General features: G+C 46.1%; 1 protein-coding gene across 1 annotated transcript; it reads left to right on the plus strand.

The window, feature by feature from the left end:
- Positions 1-14,295: 14,295 nt before the first annotated feature.
- Positions 14,296-17,580, plus strand: LOC111147938 (testis expressed 37). Its single transcript, XM_022504196.1, has 3 exons — positions 14,296-14,322; positions 15,082-15,174; positions 17,152-17,580. Exons 1-3 carry the CDS (start codon positions 14,296-14,298, stop codon positions 17,578-17,580), a joined length of 549 nt encoding a protein of 182 aa, XP_022359904.1.
- The last annotated feature ends 2,936 nt before the right edge of the window (positions 17,581-20,516 follow it).

The raw sequence follows: 20,516 nt of genomic DNA on the forward strand, positions 1-20,516 counted from the left end.
AGCAGGCTTCCCACTGAGCAGGGGCTCAATCCCACGACCCTGAGATCTTGACCTGTGCCAAAGGCAGACCCTTAATGGCTCAGGCACCCCCAAAATATATAGTTTTGTTTTGTTTTTTAAGATTTTTATTTATTTATTTGACAGACAGAGATTACAAGTAGGCAGAGAGTCAGGCAGAGAGAGAGAGAGGAGGAAGTAGGCTCCCTGCTGAGCAGAGACCCTGATGCAGGGCTTGATCCCAGGACCCTGGGATCATGACCTGAGCCGAAGGCAGAGGCTTTAACCCACTGAGCCACCCGGGAAACCCCAATATAGTTTTTTAAAAAAATAGGTTTGGAGTTTTTTGGGGGGGAGAGGACTTTTTCGGGTTGTAGTTTTACAGTGTAACATATATAAATATATATATATATATATATATATATATATATATATATATATAAAGATATATTTCTAATGCATTCAGTTACTCTATAAGGCAGGCATTCTTTTTTAAAATTCTTTATTAAAATTTAATTTAATTAACATGTAGTGTATTAGTAGTTCCAGAGGTAGAATTTAGTGATTCATCAGTTGTATATAACACCCAGTGCTCATTACATCACATGCCTTCCTTAATGCCCATTGCCCAGTTCTCCCATCCCCCACCCACCTCCTCTCCAGCAACCCTGTTTGTTTCCTAGTTAAGAGTCTCTTAGGGTTTGTCTCCCTCTCTGCTTTTGTCTTCTTTTATTTTTCCTTCTCCTTCCCTATGTTCATCGGTTTTAGTTCTTAAATTCCACATATGAGGGAAATGATATGGGATTTGTCTTTCTCTGACTGACTTATTTCACTTAGCATAATACCCTCTAGTTCTATCCATGTCCTTGCAAATGGCAAGGGTTCATTCTTTTTGAGGGCTGAGTAATATTCCATTGTGTATGTATACTGTATCTTCTTTATCCATTCATCCATCTGTTGATGGACGTCCAGGCTCTTTCCATAATTTGGCTATTGTGGACACTGCTTCTTTAAACATTGGGGTGCATGTGCCCCTTGAAATTACTATGTTTATATCCTTTGGATAAATACCTAGTAGTGTAATTGCTGGGTCATAAGGTAGCTCTTTTAACTTTTTGAGGAGCCTCCATGCTGCTTTCCAGAGTGGCTGCACCAGTTGAGGCAGACATTCTTATCTGCAAGAGGTTGCAGAGCTCGAGAGCCTGCCTGGGAATCACATGCAGACAGGGTAGGAGGTTGAGCTGATCCTAAATGTGCATTCCATGCAGGGAGTCATGCTGCTTCCCCAAACCACAGCCATCACCAGGGCCTACTCTGGGTCAAGTGTGTTCATGAGTTATTGCTAATCATTTCTGTGGTTATACTTATGTGATTAGTTATATCTATAAAACCCATAACAGAAAGTAGAAAGGGTAGAGCATGTCCTTTGTTCACTAATACATGCCCAATGCCAGGCATATATCAGGTGCTCAATAAATATTTGTAGAAAGGAAAGAATGAAGAGAAGGAGGGAGGAAATGGTGAAGGTTCTGGGTGTTGTTACACCATAGGTGATGAGTCGGTTTTAACCAGTGAAGCAGTCATGCTCAAGGTTCTGGTAGAAAGAGTAGGGAAAACAAAATTCTACCTGTTATGTACTACATGTTACAAATGAATGCAAACAGAAAATTTCTGGGAACTGAAGATAAGTTCTTTTTTTTCCATCAAGTTTTAAAACTTTTTTTAAACAAATTCTTGTATATAGCTCTGAGCTGTTTCACTGTCTCATGTTTGCTAATTAAGTGTATCAGTAAATGGCATGTATTCTACACAAAATGCCTCGAAGTCTTCTTATTTCTTGTCCTAAATGTTGTTGTTTCTGGTGTTATGTCTGAGATCGCTGGAATATAACAGAGGTGCCCACTTAAATCAAGATTCATCTGTTTTTTAATTATTCTCTACACCAGGGCAATGGAATGGATATAGGGTCACTTGACTGCTTGCAAAAATGCTTCACAAAAAGATATAATCAGTCATAATGGGATCCTGAAATATTTGCCTATGGGCAAAATATCACTAAGGTCTTCCTCAGTTGTCCCCAAACTTCAGGGCACAAAATAATTCCCTGAGAGTGAGTTTCACATGCTGATCCCCACGCCTGACCCCATTCCCCCAACAAATTCTGATTTGGAAGATACGCGGTGAGGTCTTTTTCTTAGCAATCACTTCGGGAGGTCCAAGGACCACACTTTAAGATCCACTAAGTCATCTAGAAAGTGTTTGTAACCAGAAAAGTCTTTCTCAACCTCCCACTGCCAGGTTGCGGTATGAGGTGTGAAGGGGCTGACCTCAGATTGACTGGCCCATCTGTCAGCGCGATTCCTAGGAAAGATGTTCCTCTCGGCACTTCATTCCAACGTGATGGCATGAAGGGAGATCCCCTCGCAGATTACACGGCCGGTGCCAGGTCAGGCAGTGAGGGACAGAGGTGTGACTTACTGGTCACCTTGCCCTTTCAACATCTAAATGGCCCGACCCACCACTGACCCCAGACTCACAGCCCAAAAGGCATTTGAAAGAACTTAGAAAAGTTGACAGAGGTCCAAGAAGATAAAATAAGGGCTGTTAATATGTGTCGGTAACTGTTGGCAGAGTAAGGTCTCTAAGGAACAATCTTCTAATTCTCTCGGGCAGAGAATCTTCCCCATTACCATCTTCATCTTCATCATCATCATCAACAATCACAATAATCAATAGTTACTGAGCACCCAGAGAAGGCATCTTTGATTTACGATGGGCAAGAGACCCTGGAGGTTATAAATTTCCATTATTTCCATTCCATTTCCAGGCCCTTGGGCAAAAGCATTTTATCCAGCTGTCTCCTAGGGTAACAAATCATTCTTCAGTATCGTCACAGAAATGGTTTCTCAGCCTTCCATTTCAGTTCATCTGAAGATGTATCTATTTTTCTTTAAATACTTACTAGTATTTCACAGTGTGGGTATTTAATCAGTTCCTACTGATAATAGAGTTGGCTTGTTGCCCGTATTTGTTACTCGAAGCGATGCCATGGTGAACGTGTCATGCCTGTCTTTGCAAATGTGAGCCATCATTGATGTAAGGGCAACATCTAAACACACAATTGCCAGGACACCTGGGTGGCTCAGTGGATTAAGCCTCTGCCTTTAGCTCAGGTTCTGATCTCCGAGTCCTGGGATTGAGCCCTGCGTCCAGCTGCTCAGCAGGGAGCCTGCTTCCCCAACTCTCTCTGCCTGCTTGTGATCTCTCTGTCAAATAAATAAATAAAGTCTTAAAAAAAAATTAAGACATAATTGCCAAAGGTCAAAAAGTACAGCCATTTCTTAATTTTTGGCAGATACCTCTGATAGCCTTCAGAAAGATTATGGCTGCTTATACCCATAACAAGAATGTGTGAGGAAGTGCCAGTTTTCCTCACACCAGGACTGGAAATTATATTGAAAGCTTTTTTTTGGCACTCTGGTAGATGGAAAATTGCATATGTTTGTTTGCATTCCTTTTGATTTGATTCCGATGATGTGTTTATGGGTCGTTTGTGTATTTCAATTAGGAGAAATGCCTGCTCTTCTACTAAACATGAAAAAATTTTAAATTATTAAACAAGCTAATTTTTTGGAAATGCGTCATTTAAAAAATAGTAGGCTTCATTTATTAAGTCTATGTGGCCGCTGAGTACCTCACCCCTCTCTTACATCACATATTTTGAGTCTTATTGTAATAAAATAGAGAGAAGCTGATAATCTGGATGGATTTTTTTTAAGTGTTTTTGAGCATGACTGAAATAACAATAAAATAAAACAAATTAAGAATTGTAGTTTGCGGGGCACCTGGGTGGCTCAGTGGGTTAAAGTCTCTGCCTTCGGCTCAGGTCATGATCCCAATGTCCTGGGATCAAGTCCCGCATCGGGCTCTCTGCTCAGCAGGGTGCCTGCTTCCCTTCCTCTCTCTCTGCCTGCCTCTGCCAAATTGTGATCTCTGTCTGTCAAATAAATAAATACAAATCTTTAAAAAAAAAAAAGAAGAAGAAGAAGAAGAATTGTAATTTGAGCTCTCTCCACTGGTCACCAGGCTGGACGTGGCCTTGTATCTTAGCATTGACTCCTCTTAACAATTCTTCCATGTTGGTAAGATTCTCATCCTTACTTCAGGAGAAATTCATGCCCCTTTCTATGGGAGAGATTAGAGAAACAAAAACGAAGGAGCCAAAGATGAAGACAGTGACATTTTCCCTGACCTGACAAATTTTTGGCTTCTGACTGGGAGAGGTAGTCTGGGAAATGGTTTGCGTGCTAAAACATCGGGATTTCCAGAGAGACGTCAATGACTTCCATCCAAAGACCATCAGGAATCTGCAGGGACTTGAACAAGTTGGGGTTCTGTCTAGTTGCAAAGAGGGAACTTCTAACAGGAAGCTGTTAGAAGAATATGGTATCCAAAAAGTCTTTATTTCTAGGGTATTTAGCATGATTTGTTGTTACCTAGTTGTGTTCAAGGGATAAGACCAGCCTAGGGTTCCCCTACTACATCGCCATCTTTCCCATATGCTTTCAAAAAATTATTTATAATAGGATTTGGGTCTGTATTAGGTGATCTGAGGGTGGGCTCAAGGAAGCGGGGGTTTCCTTTAGATTGGACATTTTCAGGAAGCAGATGACTCTGTAATGGGCTATCTTAAGAATTCCTGTCTATCAGGCAGGAGGAATGTGTTCCGGCCTCAGAAGAAGTGGAGGCTCATTAGCTGGCGTAGGGCAGTGTTTGGTCATTTTTGGGTCTAGGACAATGCTCCTGGTTTGTGTGTGTTCAAACATAATTATCCAGCTGTCTTGTTTTTCACATGACCCATTGTGATCACCGTGGTCTTGTCCAACATGGCATTGTGTGAAAGGGTTTATTTCGACCAGAGAGCACCATGCCCTCAATGTGAGAGCGAGCCTCTGGTTCAGGAGCCACTTTTCATTCCGGCATATAACTTGCCTTCTTTAGAACCCCATCCTCTTTCTCTCCAGGGGTTCCAAGCCATATGGCCCAGTGATTGAAAACATGAACTCTGGCCGCAGGCAGCTGGGGCTGAAATCCTGCCTCTGTCACTTAATACCTGTGTGGAACCGTAAGCAAGTCGCTAATCCTTTCTGTGCCTCATTTACCAGATGAAGAGTGTAGGGAGCATCTATAGGGTAGGGTTTTGGCAAAGCTGTCGGGACAGACCCCAGGACAGAGGATGTGTCCAGTCGTTAACACTATCACCAAACATCCAGTCAGTTCTCCAGTGCCTGGCCAGTGGTAGGAGCCTCCAGTGGCTGTCATTTCTTTTGTGCCCTCCTCCTCCCTGTCTGTGCTGTGCCCTTCCCCGACACTGGTCTTCTTTAAAAAAAAAAAAAAAAAAAAAGTCCCTTTCATCATGTCCTGTGGAGAGAGAGTCTCCACACTCACTCTTATTTATTGACGGTGGGCTAGGGGCCAGGGGCCAGGCTGAGACCGGCATTTACAGGATTGTAGTCCATTCTCCTGCCAAGCAGGTGTTTTTAAATCCCCATTTTACCACTTGAGAAGGAAACTGAGGAGATAATATAAGGAACTTACACAAGGACACCTGGTTGGTAAGTGGCAGAGCTGGGTTCAAGTGCAAACTCATCAGACTCTCAAAGTCTTTGGGGTCTGTACTTGGCCTGCCCTCTGAGCATCCATACTCCTTAGACCCTCATGGAAGGTTTTCGGTGTGCGGCCCCCGCCGGACCTTTAGAAAGCCCCCAAACAAGCCAAGAACACAATTGGAGGGTCTAGCATTTATCAGCCTAGTCTGGCAGGCCCAGGAGAGGCCAAAGGCAGTTCCAGTCTTTTGGAGAAGTAAAGAAAACGCATACCTAAAGAAAGACATGGAAATGGGATCCATTAAGAAACAGAGCTCTGTGGGAGTGTCATAAATATTCAGAGAGAAGGGATGTGGGTGACCACGAGCGGGCAGGAAGTGGTTCCCACCAGAGGTCGAGGGTTGCCTGAACTTTCAGAGATGGGCCAGATTTGGACAAAAGGAGGCTCTTCATTTAAGACTTGATTTCATCATGTCATCTCTGCCACATGTCTAGTCCCCTCTTACGCCCGATGGCCCTCACTTCTGGAACCCCTACCTGAGCTTGCTCACTCTCTTTTTGGGTGCTTCCTCCCTCCTCCCCCTCACCAGTCTGCTAAGTTCTAGATGGCAGGAACCCCGTGTTTTCCATCTTGTATTATCACCCCGACAATGTCCCCTTCTTCCCTCTGCACCCGGGGACACATGCAGCATCGAACGCCACGCCTTGCTCACCTAAGGCCACCGACAGTTGCCTGTTGAACAAATGAAGCAGAAGACCCTACATTCTTATCCCAGGTTCACAATTTCACAAGCTTTTTTGGTATCAGTTCTCGCATACTGAGCACATCTACCACCCACGTGTGCCCCATGCCGGGGCCTGATTGGCTCTCTGTGCTGGTACAAGTCCCTGGAAGGCTCTGGTCCTTACCTCCCTCCTCTATAAAGAGCTATGGATGGCCCGGCTATAGTTTTCTTGTAGGCGAGTGTAAGAATCATGAGACTCTCCAGGGAAGCTTGTCTAAAGGCAGATTCTGGGCTTGGCTCCTCCTCCCAGAGCTTCTGACACAGCGGCAGAAATCTAGGTTTTATTTTATTTTATTTTTAAAGATTTTATTTATTTATTTGGCAGAGAGAGACACAGCGAGAGTGGAAACACAAGCAGGGGGAGTGGGAGGGGAAGAAGCAGGCTTCCCACCGAGCAGGGAGCCCAACATGGGGCTCGATCCCAGGACCCCAGGATCATGACCTGAGTCGAAGGCAGACGCTTAACCGCTGACCCACCCAGATGCCCCAGAAATCTAGGTTTTCATATGTATCCGGGGGACTCTGAAGCAGGTGCTCCCTGGGCTGCACAAGGTGACCCAGCTATGGCTATGAAGCTAGAATGGAAGAAGTTGACAGGCCCCGTGTTTGGGGCCAATGAAGGCATCTGTGTGAGGACAGACCCCTCCAAAACACAAACAGGTCTTAATTTTCAGAGTCGTCCACTTGAAAGCTAACAACCCGGTTGTGTGAGTCCCCAGGGGAAATCTAGAAGAGGAACCTGCAGGACAATCTAGCGTCCAGCATCCCTCTCCAAGATGAGATTCTTCCGCTCGGCCCTCTTGCCCCCCTGAGCTATAGGGCAGGGGCTGATTCTGATTAAGTCCACGGATCTGTTTTTGTTTGTTTGTTTGTTCTCCATGTGAAGGGGTGTCCATTTCTGCGCAGGGCCCTCCCAGCTAAGGCACCCTGTTTGGGAAAGGCAGCGTTTGCTAAGCCCTTTGGAGGCTCCTGGCTCCTGGAGAGGGATTGGTATCCCCATTGCTCTGGGAGGAGGCCTTTGTAGTGTCGATTTGCTGTTTGTGTTTCGGGCTCTAAGGGAAGGTTTGCTCCTAATTAAAGGCGTAAATGCTTTAATCCCTGGCCTGAGGGCTTCCCATAGCGCATTAGCCGTATTAGGAAGGAAATGGATTGTAATCCCTTTAATATAAGCCTGGAGGAACTCGAAGGCTTCTGGTTTGGGAAAAGAATTTCCTCCTGTGATTTAACAATATTAACATGCTGAATTTGCATAGACAGAAGCTTGGGGCCCAGCTTTCCCTCCAGAAAGAGACCAGCAGATTCTCTCTCAGATGAATGAATGTTGCAATAATTAAGCTCCTACAGCATACCAGACCCGATGCCAAGGCATTGTACATATTTTTCTCCTTTAGTTTTGTCCTCCAACCCTGTCCACATGTATGTTGTCACTAAGGAAATGAAGCTAGAGGGGTGATTATTCTCACCAGAGGAAGGGGACAAGGATCTCGGTGAGAGCCGTTGGTGTGCCCTGTGCTTTGTATATACCGTTCATGGATCGCTGTCCACACGATGTTTTCTGCGTGTGCTTTTAAACATATACTTCCCCCTAACCATGCTTTTAGAAATACACTCCTACCAGTTTTTATTGTGCAATGAATATAGTTTGTCTTTCCCTACACAATTTGAACCCAATGCTTGTATTTAGGCTTAAAAAGAAACAAACAGGATTTGCTTTCTGGTTTATTTTTCATCCCTGACAAATGTTGAAAAGATTCCCCTTGCATGCTGCTAAAGGAGACTGCGAGAACCATGAGAAACGTAGCTGTGTTGCTTCAGAAAAAGAACATGGATCACACCACGAAAAGGTAAACGTTGGTACATGGGGGTTTTGGCATGCTTTGGGGTGAGCTTACAAAAGTTCCTAACAAGACTGATGAATCACAGACCTGTACCCCTGAAACAAATAATACATAAATGTTAATTAAAAAAAAAAAAAAAGAATATCCTAGGAACATTAAAGAGTATTTTTAAAAGAAAAAAAAAAAAGTTCCTAACGGTGCTTTAGTGTGGATGGAGGAAGTCTCCACGTTTCATTTCTCAGGAGGAAAGGAGGGCACTGAGGCTCGCGCAGTGGACCTGCCCACGACGTGTGGCCACAGGTGGCCCATCTGAGGTCCCGCCCGGCTCCTGCAGGCTGTTGCGTGGACGCCGCTGCATTCACTCTGAGATGGTGCAGAAACGTGACTGCGGTGAAATCAACAAGCACCGGAAACCAGAAAGAAGGCAGCGTAAGTAGACCCCTTCACTCTTTCCCTCCTGTGACCTGATTTCCCTTCCTGCTGCCCTTGAACACCCTTTTAGGGAGGCAGCAGAAAGTTCTCAGGACAGCCTCTCACTGCGTGGCCATGTTGGAGGGAGGCTATGCTCCCCGAATACGGCAGACTCTCTCTGTTAGCTTCAAATACCCCCTATATCACCAGCAATTCCAGAGTGTCCGGAGCTTTCTTCCCCGGGACTATAGATCCTCCTACCCAGGTGTGTACCCGGCTTCTCCACCTGGAAGCCAGGCCGCGCAAAGGCAGTATGGTGGTCTTACTCCTCAAGCTGGCTCCTCCGCCCCCATTTCCTACCTCACCAAAGGGCGACCAATCCCCAGCAGCTCATTCCAAAAATCTGGGAATCATCTTTGATACCTCTCTCTGTCATGCCTCTGTCTCTCCCTTGCCCCTGCTGACTCCTGATAATGATTAGTCTGTAGGGTTTACTTCCAAAACACCTCTTGAATCCACCCAGGCTTCTCCCTCCATGTCGCTGCCATCTCCTCCAGCCTGTCCCAGCCACCATCATCAGCCAGTGGCCCGACTGCTGGGATCCTGCTTCGTCCTCCCCCCAGGCCATTGTCCACCAGTGATCTTTTTTTTTTCTTTTTAAGATTTTATTTATTTGACAAAGATATAGCACAAATAGGCAGAGCAGCAGGCAGAGGAAGAGGGAGAAGCAGACTCTCCACTGAGCAGGGAGCCTGATGCAGGGCTTGATCCCATGACCCTGGGATCATGACCTGAGCCAAAGGCAGACGGTTAACTTACTGAGCCACCCAGGCGCCCCACTAGTGATCTCTGGTATGTTGCTTTATCCTGCTTAAACTCCCTGATATTTCCCATTATTTCCAGGATAAAACCCACCGATCCTCCTGTACCCCGCTGGACAAACCACCCCCACCCCCAGACTCACCTGGAGCCACACGTGTCCCTCTTGTTCTGCACTAACAGAACAGCCTCTGTCTTCCACACAAGACCAGGCTCCTTTTGGCCCTACAGCGGTCACACAGGCCAGAGCATCCTCCTGCCTCCCCAGCACTGAGGGATGATGTCACTACTTGATGCAAGTCTTCCCTCCAGGACCGGATCAGGTCCTCGCACCCCATTTCTCTTCCATGACATTGTCACAGCTGTAATTAAAGACTCACTTGTGCAAGATATTTACCTGTCATCACCCTGTAACTTCATGAAGGCAGAGGCCACTCTGGGATTTCTTTGCTACCCTGATTACAGGGCCCTGTACCGTGTATGGCAAGGAGCAGAAAGTCAGACAATGCGAGTGAACCCTGGCCTGAAGAACACCAAGGACAATCACAGACACATCCATTTGACTTTCTGCATCCACTTCCCGTGGATATCACGTACCCATTTTACAGCAGGTGATCACACTGACTTCTATTGAATTTGCATGTTTTATCCAAGGGCAAGAAGATAGCAAATATCAGGATTTAAAGTCAGGACTCCAAAAGCTACTGGGTAATGTTTTCCTGAAAATATATTCTTAAGGCACAAAAAAATCACTTGTTATGGCCCAGCTGTCCCTCTACTTTCATCTCTGCGGCCATTCTGTTCTTTACCCGTTCTTTGTCATTTCCAGGATTATTATATTCAAAAGCACTTCTTAAATCCCTACATGTAAGTGACAGTGCACTGGGATAAAAAGGTGACTAAGACCAAGTTCTTTACCTGAAGGATAACACAGTTGGTTAGGAGAAGGAACTACTTTAGCTCTCCAACCTTGAATTTGTTGGAACTACTTCAGCTGTAACTTACATAAACTCAACTAAAACCGGCTTCAGCAGGAAAAGGAATGTATTGGCACGCATAAACCACAAGGTCCGGATGTAGTTAAGCTTCAGGCATGGTTGTATCCAGGGGCTTAGTTAGTATCCTCATGATGCAGTCACTCTCTATCTTCATCTCCTGGGTCTTCTTTCCTTTGCTGATTTTATTCATGGCCAGGCTTCGTATAGCTCCAGGCTCCCACAGTTCTTAGTGACTACTATCTTAGAAAGAGAGAGACTGTGCCAGGTGCTGAGGGTGACACTTATCAGCCCACCTCCAGTCATGAGCCTCTCTTTGCATCAATTGGGTGGCCTGGGGGACAGACTATTCTAGAGACAATACATCCGTTTAGACCTGGAGGAGGGTCAGTACCACACAAATCACATCATCCCCACAGGGGAGAGAACTAGTTCTCCAAAGGGAAACTGGCATGCCACTACAGAAAGGCAAAAGTCAGAGATTCACAACCCCCTTGCTCGTGGCCTCTTGCCCTTTCCCACTCCTTTCCTGGGCCCCCCTCACTCCCCTTTGTTCCTGTCTTACAGGCTTTGCACTTGCTGACATGTGCTGAGAAGCCCTATCTTCCAGATCATTCCATGACTGCTTCTGACACTTCAGACCTCCGCTGTAATGCCACCCTTTCTGAGAGGCCTTCTCGGACTCCCCTAAAGTGCCACTCAGTCATTCCCTCAGACTTCACTTTGTTTATTTGCTGGATCTAATAGAGCAGTTAAGCAATTATTACTTGTTTACTCTGTGTTTTGCTCTCATCGGAATGTAAACTCTGCAGTCAGGGGGATTCCCATCTATCTGGTTCACTTGTTGAATCTGCAACATTAAGAACAGCGCCCAACACAAAACAGTGCTCAATAAATATTAGTTGCATAAATGAAAGGCATCTGTGGTGGCACCCAGTGAGAGACCAAGGAGAGCTTCATAGAAGAGGGGGCCCTTAAAGTAAGTGAATGATTTTTATTGTGGTAAATATATATAACATAAAAATTTACCATTTTATCCATTTTATCAAAGCATAACAAATTAGTGCTTTAAATACATCAACAGGGGTGCTTGGGTGGCTCAGTGGGTTAAAGCCTCTGCCTTCATCTCAGGTCATGATCCCAGGGTTCTGGGATCAAGCCCCGCATCGGGCTCTCTGCTCAGCAGGAAGCCTGCTTCCTCCTCTCTCTCTCTGCCTGCTTCTGATCTCTGTCTGTCAAATAAATAAATAAAATCTTAAAAAAAAATAAATAAACACATTAACAATGTTGTGCAATCATCATCACCCCTATTCTTTTCCCAAAAGTTTTTATCTTCTTAAAACTCTACCCTTTCCTCCCAGTCCCCTGGCAACCACGGCTCTACTTCCTGTCTCTATGAACTTGAGGAGCTTAGGCACCTCATATAAGTGGAATATAGGGTCTTGTTTATTTTACTTACCATGTTTGCAAGGTTCCTTCATGTTGTAGCATGTGCTAAATTTCTTTTAAAACGGAATAATATTTGAACAAAGGAAAAAAAAAAGACCAAAAAAACAGACTTTTAACAATAGGGAACAAACAGCTGATTATCAGAGGGGCGGCAGGTCGGGGGTGGGGGACCTAGGTGATGGGGATTAAGGAGGGCACTTGCCAGTGAGGAGCGCTGAGAAATGTAGATTGTCCACCTGAAACTAATCTAGCACCACATGTCAACCATACTGGAATTAGACATCTTTTAAACTTTTTTAAAAACAGAATAATGGACACCTGGGTGGCTTAGTTGGTTAAGTGTCTGCCTTGGGCCAGGTCATAATCCCAGGGTCCTGGAATTGAGCCCCGTATCAGGCTTCCTGCTCAGCGGGGAGCCTGCTTCTCCCTCTCCCACTCTCCCTGCTTGTGTTCCCTTTCTCGTTGTCTCTTTCTCTATGTTAAATACAATAAAGTCTTAAAAAACAAAACAGAAGAGTATTTCATCATATGTAAACACCACATTTTATTTATTCACTCACCAGTTGACGAATATTGAGGTTGTTTCTATCCCTTGGCCACTGTGAATGCTGCTGCTATGAACATGGTCGCACAGGTGCGTGTTCGAACCCCTGCTTTCACTTCTCTGGGGCACACACTCAAAGGAGGAATTGCAGGATCATATGGCAATTCTATGTTGACGTTTAATTTTCTGAGCAACCACCATACTGTTTTCCATGGTGGCTGTACCAATTTACATTCCCAACAGCAGCACAGGAGGGCTCCAATTTCTCCATATCCTCATCAGCACTTATTTTATTTTTCATTTTTTGGATCACAACCAGCCTCAAGGGTGTGGAAGAGGGTGAAATTCTGACGGAGGAGGGACAAGCCAGCCTTTCAGGCAACAAAGACCCCGGCGGTGGTGGGGGAGGGGCGGGGGCTGGTTGTGGTGTACAGTGAATTGAGTCACCCACTGTCTGATGTCAAAATCCATGTGGGGGAGGAGCGCCTGGGTGGCTTGGTGGTTTAAAGCCTCTGCCTTCGGCTCAGGTCATGATCCCAGAGTCCTGGGATCGAGCCCCGCATCGGGCTCTCTGCTCAGTGGGGAGCCTGCTTCCCTTCCTCTCTCTCTCTGCCTGCCTCTCTGCCTACTTGTGATCTCTGTCAAATAAATAAATAAAAAATCTTAAAAAAAAAAAAAACCCATGTGGGGTTCTGTTGCCCTCCCTCTCCTGGAAACAACGGATTCTGTAGAGTATTGGCTAGCGCCCGCCTCCCTAAAACCTTCCAATGCCGCTGCCGGAGTTCATGTTGGCTCAGATGTTCTGGAACGCCAGCAGCTTGCCATGAGAAGGTGAGCCCGGGACCAGGGGACTGCCACACAGGAGGTGAGCCAGTCACCCCATCACAATGACCAGGGACTGTGACCAAAGCAGCCTGGGTCACATAGGCGTGGGTTCATCTCCAGGACAGGTGTGGCAATGGGACACAGCAGTGGCTTCTTCATGCAGTGGCGGCACCTGGAGTGGGAAGGGCAGGACCATCATCATCCTCTTGGTAGCAGGAGGGGTAGGTGCTGTTTTTCACTGAAGCCGGCCCCCAGCCCCAGGAGGGGAGCTGTCCATGCACAAAACGGAGGGGACACAGGGACAATTTGAGGTTTGGCAGCCGCCGTGCTGGGCCACAGCACATGGAATGGAGTGACGTTCAGGGCAGTGGTCCGTGGGAATGAAGTGGAGGACCGGCCCAGAACTGGGAGCTCAGATTGCTCCCCAGGGGCCAGCTGTAAGGCTCCCCACTAACACTTCAGGGCTAGGGAGTAAGGGACAGGATTGGATGTATCTGCTGCTATTGCTTAACTGGGAACGCAGAGCCTCACAAAATTTTCCACCCTAGATACCCCCAACCCCACTAGAAAACACGGTTTGTGCTTCTGACCCAGGGTGCCACTAAGTCCTAGGCCTGCTGCCTGCTTCCTCAGGGCAGCTCAGAGCCCTGGTTCAGGGGCACCTGAGAGTTCGAGTCTGCTCGATAGATGCTACCAACCACTGTTGATTATTTGCCTCAAAAAGGCTGTTGTTAAAGATTTATTAGCACACTACCCACCTTGTTTGAGAGGTGAATCTGCTGTTCTCCTCAGTTCTGATTCCTTCTGGGACCTGCTCCTGCCCCTTGGTCCCAGGACCCCTGCGCACCTGCCCATTGATCCGTTCGGCTGCCTTCAAGCCCTGGCTGACTGAGTAACGTGCATGGGGCGCTAAGAGGACTGGGGCAGTTTGCTTGCTTGACATGGCTTTGGGGACAACGGCTGCTTCCCCTGGCCTGGTCGGAGGAAGCAGGTCTAACCAGCTTGTCTGTGTCTAGGTTGTCTGCTATGGCAGGTGTGGTGTACCCCAGACAGGTGAGTGTTGTGGGTGTCTGTCCCCTGTGACCACCTCAAGGTCAAGCAGCTTTAGCAAACAGGCCCAGGTGCCATGGGGGTCCCTCTGGTCCTCATTCTGGAATGGGGTGTGTGTGTGGGGGGTGGTTAATAGGCAAAAAGGAAAGCAAGGATATACAATTTTCTGGGAGTTCATTTATTTATTATTTATTACTATTTATTATTTATTTATTTCATTCATTTATCCAGCATGCATTTATAAGGCACCCTCAGCCCTGTGCTGGGTTTCAAGGCTGTAGAGATGCCAAAGGTTAGGTCCTGATCTAGTATACTTCATTCAATCAATACAATCCCCCTGCTAAGTGCTGTAACAAGGGAGGCAAAATGTACTATGAAAGCAGAGGAGAAAGAGTGTAATTTGGGGGAGGTGAGGAATAAAAGGATGGGATAGCTGTTGGGGGGAAGAAATTCACCTGGGTTTTAGAGGATGTGTAGGAGTTTGTCAGTCCGGGGGGAGTACCCCTAGTGTTTCCAGCAGGAGATAAGAGCACATGTGTCTGTGAAAAGTTGAGTTTTGTGAGACTGGAGTGCAGATGGCATGGAGGGGTGTCAATTGGGGTGAGCTGGCAAAGGTCAGTAGAAACCAGATCATGAGGGGCTCCGAATGCCGGGCCCAAAAGTTGGTCTGGGTCCTATGGACAATAAGAAGCCGTTGAATGCCTTTAGGTGGAAGAATGGCAAGATGGGATCTCTTGTTTTGTAATCTCCCTTGCCCTCCAGGCCCCTGTGGACTTAGACATATACAAGAGCTCCTACATGGTTGACTACCAACCCTACGGGAAGCACAAGTACTCCAGAGTCACACCACAAGAGGTAAGAAGTTACTCAGTCTTGTCTTCTGTTCAATGGCCCATGAAAATCACATTCATTCCATCTTTATTATGTGTGGATATTGGGGGCACTTCTTTAGAACAGTATCTGATGCCGGGAGATCTGAAGAAATCTTTTATGTGTGTGCGTTGTGTGTATGTTTTAAAATGTACATCAACCCAGGGTGCCTGGGTGGCTCGTCTTTAAGCGTCTGCCTTCAGCTTGGGTCATGATCCCAGCGTCCTGCTCGGAGGGAAGGCTGCTTCTCCCTCTCCCACTCCCCCTGCTTGTGTTCTCTCTCTTGCTGTGTCTCTCTCTGTCAAATAAGTAAAATCTTTAAAAAAAATGTACATCAACCCTAAGTCATGAACACGAGAGTATAAATGATACACATTCACGGTTTAAATAGCATTGACAAAACAAACACCAGTGTGCCCATTATCAGTCCCCAGAATGAAAACATAGCACATTAGAAGTACCCTAGAGCCCCCCCTCCCTCCCCCTTAAGAGGTAGCTACTATTCTGAATTTGGGGTTAATCATTCCCTTGGTGTCTTTTAAAAACAGTTGTGCTCTATAGGTATGTATCCCTATAAACTGTTGAGGTTTACCTTTTTGAGCTCTGTTACACACTGGATCATTCTATTTGTACTCTTCTGTGGCTTTTGCTTTTTGCTGAATATTATATTACTTATAGTATGTTATTCATTTTCTGCTGTGTCTTATTACATTGCATGAACGTGCCACCATATACTTGTCCCCTCTCCTGTTGGACATCTAGGTTTTTACTGGGCTGGTGCTCCCACTGCCCCGTGTTGCAATGAGGATTCCACAGCCTAAGGTTCAGGAGTCTGCTGCCCCAGGAGGGGAATTGCTTGTCCCAGGGAACATCGTTACTTGCCAAAGTGGCTGTGTCACTGGAGCAGGCGACGGTCCCTTCTTTGGCTCTCCAACCTTGCCATCAACTTGGTGTTGAAAGACTTTCCGATTTTGACTAATTTGGTGGGTTTGAAATAATATCTTCTTGTGCTCTGGTTTAGCATCTTTTCATATGTTTATGGACATTCATTATTCTGGGAGATGTCTGTCATGTCTTTGGTCCCTGTTAGTGAGATGCTTGTCTTTTTTCTTCTTAATTTGTGGGAGTTCTGTAGATATTCTAGACATGTTTCATTTGTCAGTTATAGAAATGGCAACACTCTTCATGGGCTGTGGTTTGTCTTTTCCCTCCCTTTCAGCGAATAGAAATTTTTACTTTAATATAGTCAGATTAGCAGTCTTTCCCTTTATCATTTGCCCTTTTAAAGTCTTGTTCAAGAAATCCTTTCCCATCTCCAGGTAGCTCCACTAAAAATAAAAAGAAAATCTGTACAAACAAGGAACAATTTCTGGGATATAGTATTTAGTGGAAGCAAAATGCAGAGTGGGGTCATAATATGCATCCATTGAGGACAAGCCAGGGAGTATAAAACTCCATTATATGGGGTTTTTTTTTTAAAGATTTTATTTATTTATTTGACAGAAAGAGAGATCACAAGTAGGCAGAGAGGCAGGCAGAGAGAGAGGAGGAAGCAGGCTCCCCGACAAGCAGAGAGCCCGATGTGGGACTCGATCCCAGGACCCTGAGATCATGACCTGAGCCGAAGGCAGAGGCTTAACCCACTGAGCCACCCAGGTGCCCCTCTATTATATGTTTATACGAACATAAACTGTGTCTAGAAAGATAGGAAAAAACTCTTACCTCAGTGAATATGTCTGGAGATGGGAATCAAGGGAGAATGAGAAGTGGGAAAGAGACAAACTTTTCACGAGAAACCCTTTTCTATTATTTCAGTATTTCCCTGGGTCATACATACCACCATTCAAAAACCAGTTTAAATTTATTTAATGAAAGAGAAGTGTGCTCTGTCCTGGATGAGGCCAAGGAATCTTCGCCTTTCCCTGTCTCAGCCGTCCATTCCTGTGTGATTTATTTCCACAGCAAGCGAAGCTGGATGCCCAACTCCGGGAGAAAGAATTTTATAGGGCCATCCCCAGCTCTAAACCCAAGCTAGAGGATGGATACCCCGCCTTCAGAAGACTCCACATGACCGCCAAAGACCTGGGACAGCCCGGCTTCTTCCCCCTGCAGGACCAGGACCACGTGGCCAAAGCGGAGGACGAGTGCAGGTTCACCAGTATCTGCCATTCCATGTACCCCGTTTCCCATGCCCTGTATCTGGCCCGGGGTACCCCTAACCGGGTCCGCCAGAGTGCCGGCTTTCCGTGCCTCCTGGAGCCCGAGCTCCAGCCTGCGCCGGAGGAGGGCAAGGGCTACTTTCTACTGCCTGGCTGCCTATGTCCGTATCACCATAAAGTCAAGTTCCCCGTCTTGAACCGATGGGGGCCCTTGATGCCATTTTACCAGTAGGAAGGGTGAGAGCGCCCTCAGGGGCCCTAGGGACATCCTCCCTCTCACAAAGGCAATCCCTGCACGACACTTGGAGAATAGACAGGAGGGCTGAAAATAAAACCCTGGAAAGACAGCACTGAGGGTGCTTGTTCTACCTGGTTCCCTGGCCTGCGCTGGGACAGCATCCACCCCTTCCCACCACCTGCAGAGGGGAGGGGCGGATGGGGGGTGTGGAAGCGGGGAGGGAGGAAAACTGGTGTGTAGGGAGGCTGGAATTTGTGGGATATCTCATGACACCGAAGAGTCCTACTGGAAAGATTCTTGTTGTTTTGGGCATTTACTTACAAAATGGGACAAATGCAGTTTCCCACAGTTGTCTCAAGTTGAATGAATGCTGTTGGGGAGCTTCCCTCGTGTGTTTTGTTGGCTCACCACACCCACCCTGTAGCAATCAGCAATAACCATCTCGAGGGCACCTTTTATACTTTCCTTCTTGCTCAGCGGAGCTTTGATCAGCATATCCACATATGTGTGAGTTAGGGAGCCGCTGGAGCTGCGGAAGCAAGGAACCTGGGTGCAGTGGCTTGAACCACACCCTAGTTTCTTCCCCATCTAACAGTTCAGAGGTAGGCAGCCGAGGGGGTGGGGCACCACTGCTGTGGCTCCCATCTCTGTGTCCCTGGCGGCTACCATAAGCTAAATTGTGTCCCTCCTCCCCAAAATTCATAGGTTGAAGCCTTGACCCCCGATGTGACTGTATTTGGAGATAGAGCTTTTAGGAGGTAATTAAGGTCCAATGAGGTCATAAGGGTGGGACCTGTTCTGATAGGATTGGTGGCCACACACACACACACACACACACACACACACACACACACACACAGGAACAGCCAAATGAGGGCACAGCAGGGAAGGCAGCCATCTGCAAGCCAGGAAGAGGGAAGAGAAGCCTCACCAGAGACCAGCCTCGGCCAGACCTTGATCGTGGACTTCCAGCCTCCAGAACTGTGAGAAAATAAATTCCAGTTGTTGAAGCCGCCGGCCTGTGATATTTTGTTATGGTAGTCCAAGCTAAGATAGTGACTCATTCAGTTATTGACATTTTCCTGTGAGTGGAAAGCAAGAAACACCCAGACGAATACAGGGGGATTCCCTTTTAGGGGTGCAAGACAGACATGATATTCCTCACTTTCAGTCCTGTTCTCTTGGCTAGAGCGCAGCACCTGGTCCCAACAAACTGCAAGGAAGGCTGGGAAACTTGCCTTTAAGGCACAGGTGCAGCAAAAAATGAGAAGTTTGTAGAATACAAGGAGAGGATTATTCGGATGAAGACTCTCCATTTTTTGCCACAACTCATGAAAAGGCTTTTTCCGTGGGAATCACCCTACACACCAGGGCTCCCCTAGGAGATCTTGTTAAAATGCAGGTTCTGAGTCAGTTGGTCTTTTCCATTGAACTGATGGATCTCGATTTATGAAACTATTTCCTTACTGGGAGGAGGCAGTCATGCGTTTCTAATTTCTTTCCTGCAAATTATGCAGCAATAACAATTCGTGAGCATATATCCTTACAAGCGATGCTTTTATTTCTGTAAGTCAGAGTCTTCCAAGTGCTGGGTTAAACGGGGTAGATGCCTGGTGCTCATGTATAACACCAGAACAGCCCCCTTCCTCCTTCCCATCTCCTCACCAGCGCATGGATATTAACAATCTTTTTGGTTTTTGTCAGTTTCATGAATTGGAAATGGTACTTCATCATGGCTTCGATCTGCGATTACTTGGCCGCTAGTGAGACACAGGATTTATTTTATCTAATTAGCCACTGGGTTTTTGAGTCACATTTTTGGCCCTGAATTATCTTTTGTCTTACCAATTTATAGGAATTTTTTTCACATGGTCCTGTTAGCTCTTTATCTAGCACGTGTTCCAAACATGTTCTGTCTTAACTTTTAAATACATGATTTAAAATATGTAATCTGAACATATTTTGTTCTAACATAAAATTAATACTTTCAGTAGCAAATGATGCATAGTGAAGAAAGGTGTGAAGAGGGGAGCCTGGGTGGCTCAGTGGGTTAAGCCTCTGCCTTGGGCTCCAGTCATTATCCCAGGGTCCTGGGATAGAGCCCGCATTGGGGCTCTCTGCTCAGCAGGGAGCCTGCTTCCCCCTCTCTCTCTGCCTGCCTCTCTGCCTACTTGTGATCTCTGTCTGTGGAATAAATAAAGAAAAATCTTAAAAAAAAAAAAAAAAAGAAAGGTGTGAAGATGAAAAAGAAATCACCCCTAAACCCACTCAGTCAGTGAAGGCCACTGTTAACCTTTTGATGCCCAGGGTGCCAGATAACAGTCAGATCTTTGGGCTGCTGAGCCAGACAAAGGTGGGATTCCACCCATGCCCGAGTTTACATCTCAGCAGCTGAGGGGTATTCTAGAAAGTTATTTCATGTCTCTGATCAACCATGTCCTCCTCAGCAGAAGCACTAGTAACAGTCCTCCCTTTTGAGCGGACCCTGTTTGCACAGCATCTGAGATACACTCAGTGTTCAGGGAGACCTTTCATAGGCATTGTTATAGATCTCGTACTGAATATGTAATTTCAAATCCTGCTTGGTCTTTGTGGCACTAACTGTAAACATTGCCACTCAACCTCAAAACTTTATAAATATCCTTGCACAAAGGTACCATAATTACTGTTGTTAGACATTCAGGTTGTTGCCAATTATGTATTTTTCTCTTACAAATTAGGCTACAGAATAAACTTTTTTTTCTGTAATTAGGTGGAAAAAGAAGCAAGGTTACTGCGTCCAAGTGTATGGGTATAGTCTCAATGAGTATTACCAACTCGCTTTCTAAACAGGCGTTATCTTTACTATTAAGGAACCATTTCTTAGGTGTTATGATGGCATTTTGGTTATGTCAGAGAGACTTCATTTTGAAATATTTACAGGAGAGATG

Source organism: Enhydra lutris, unplaced genomic scaffold (assembly GCF_002288905.1).
Source record: "Enhydra lutris kenyoni isolate GAN:26980312 unplaced genomic scaffold, ASM228890v2 scaffoldscaffold18, whole genome shotgun sequence".
In the NCBI taxonomy this organism is placed as follows: domain Eukaryota; kingdom Metazoa; phylum Chordata; class Mammalia; order Carnivora; family Mustelidae; genus Enhydra; species Enhydra lutris.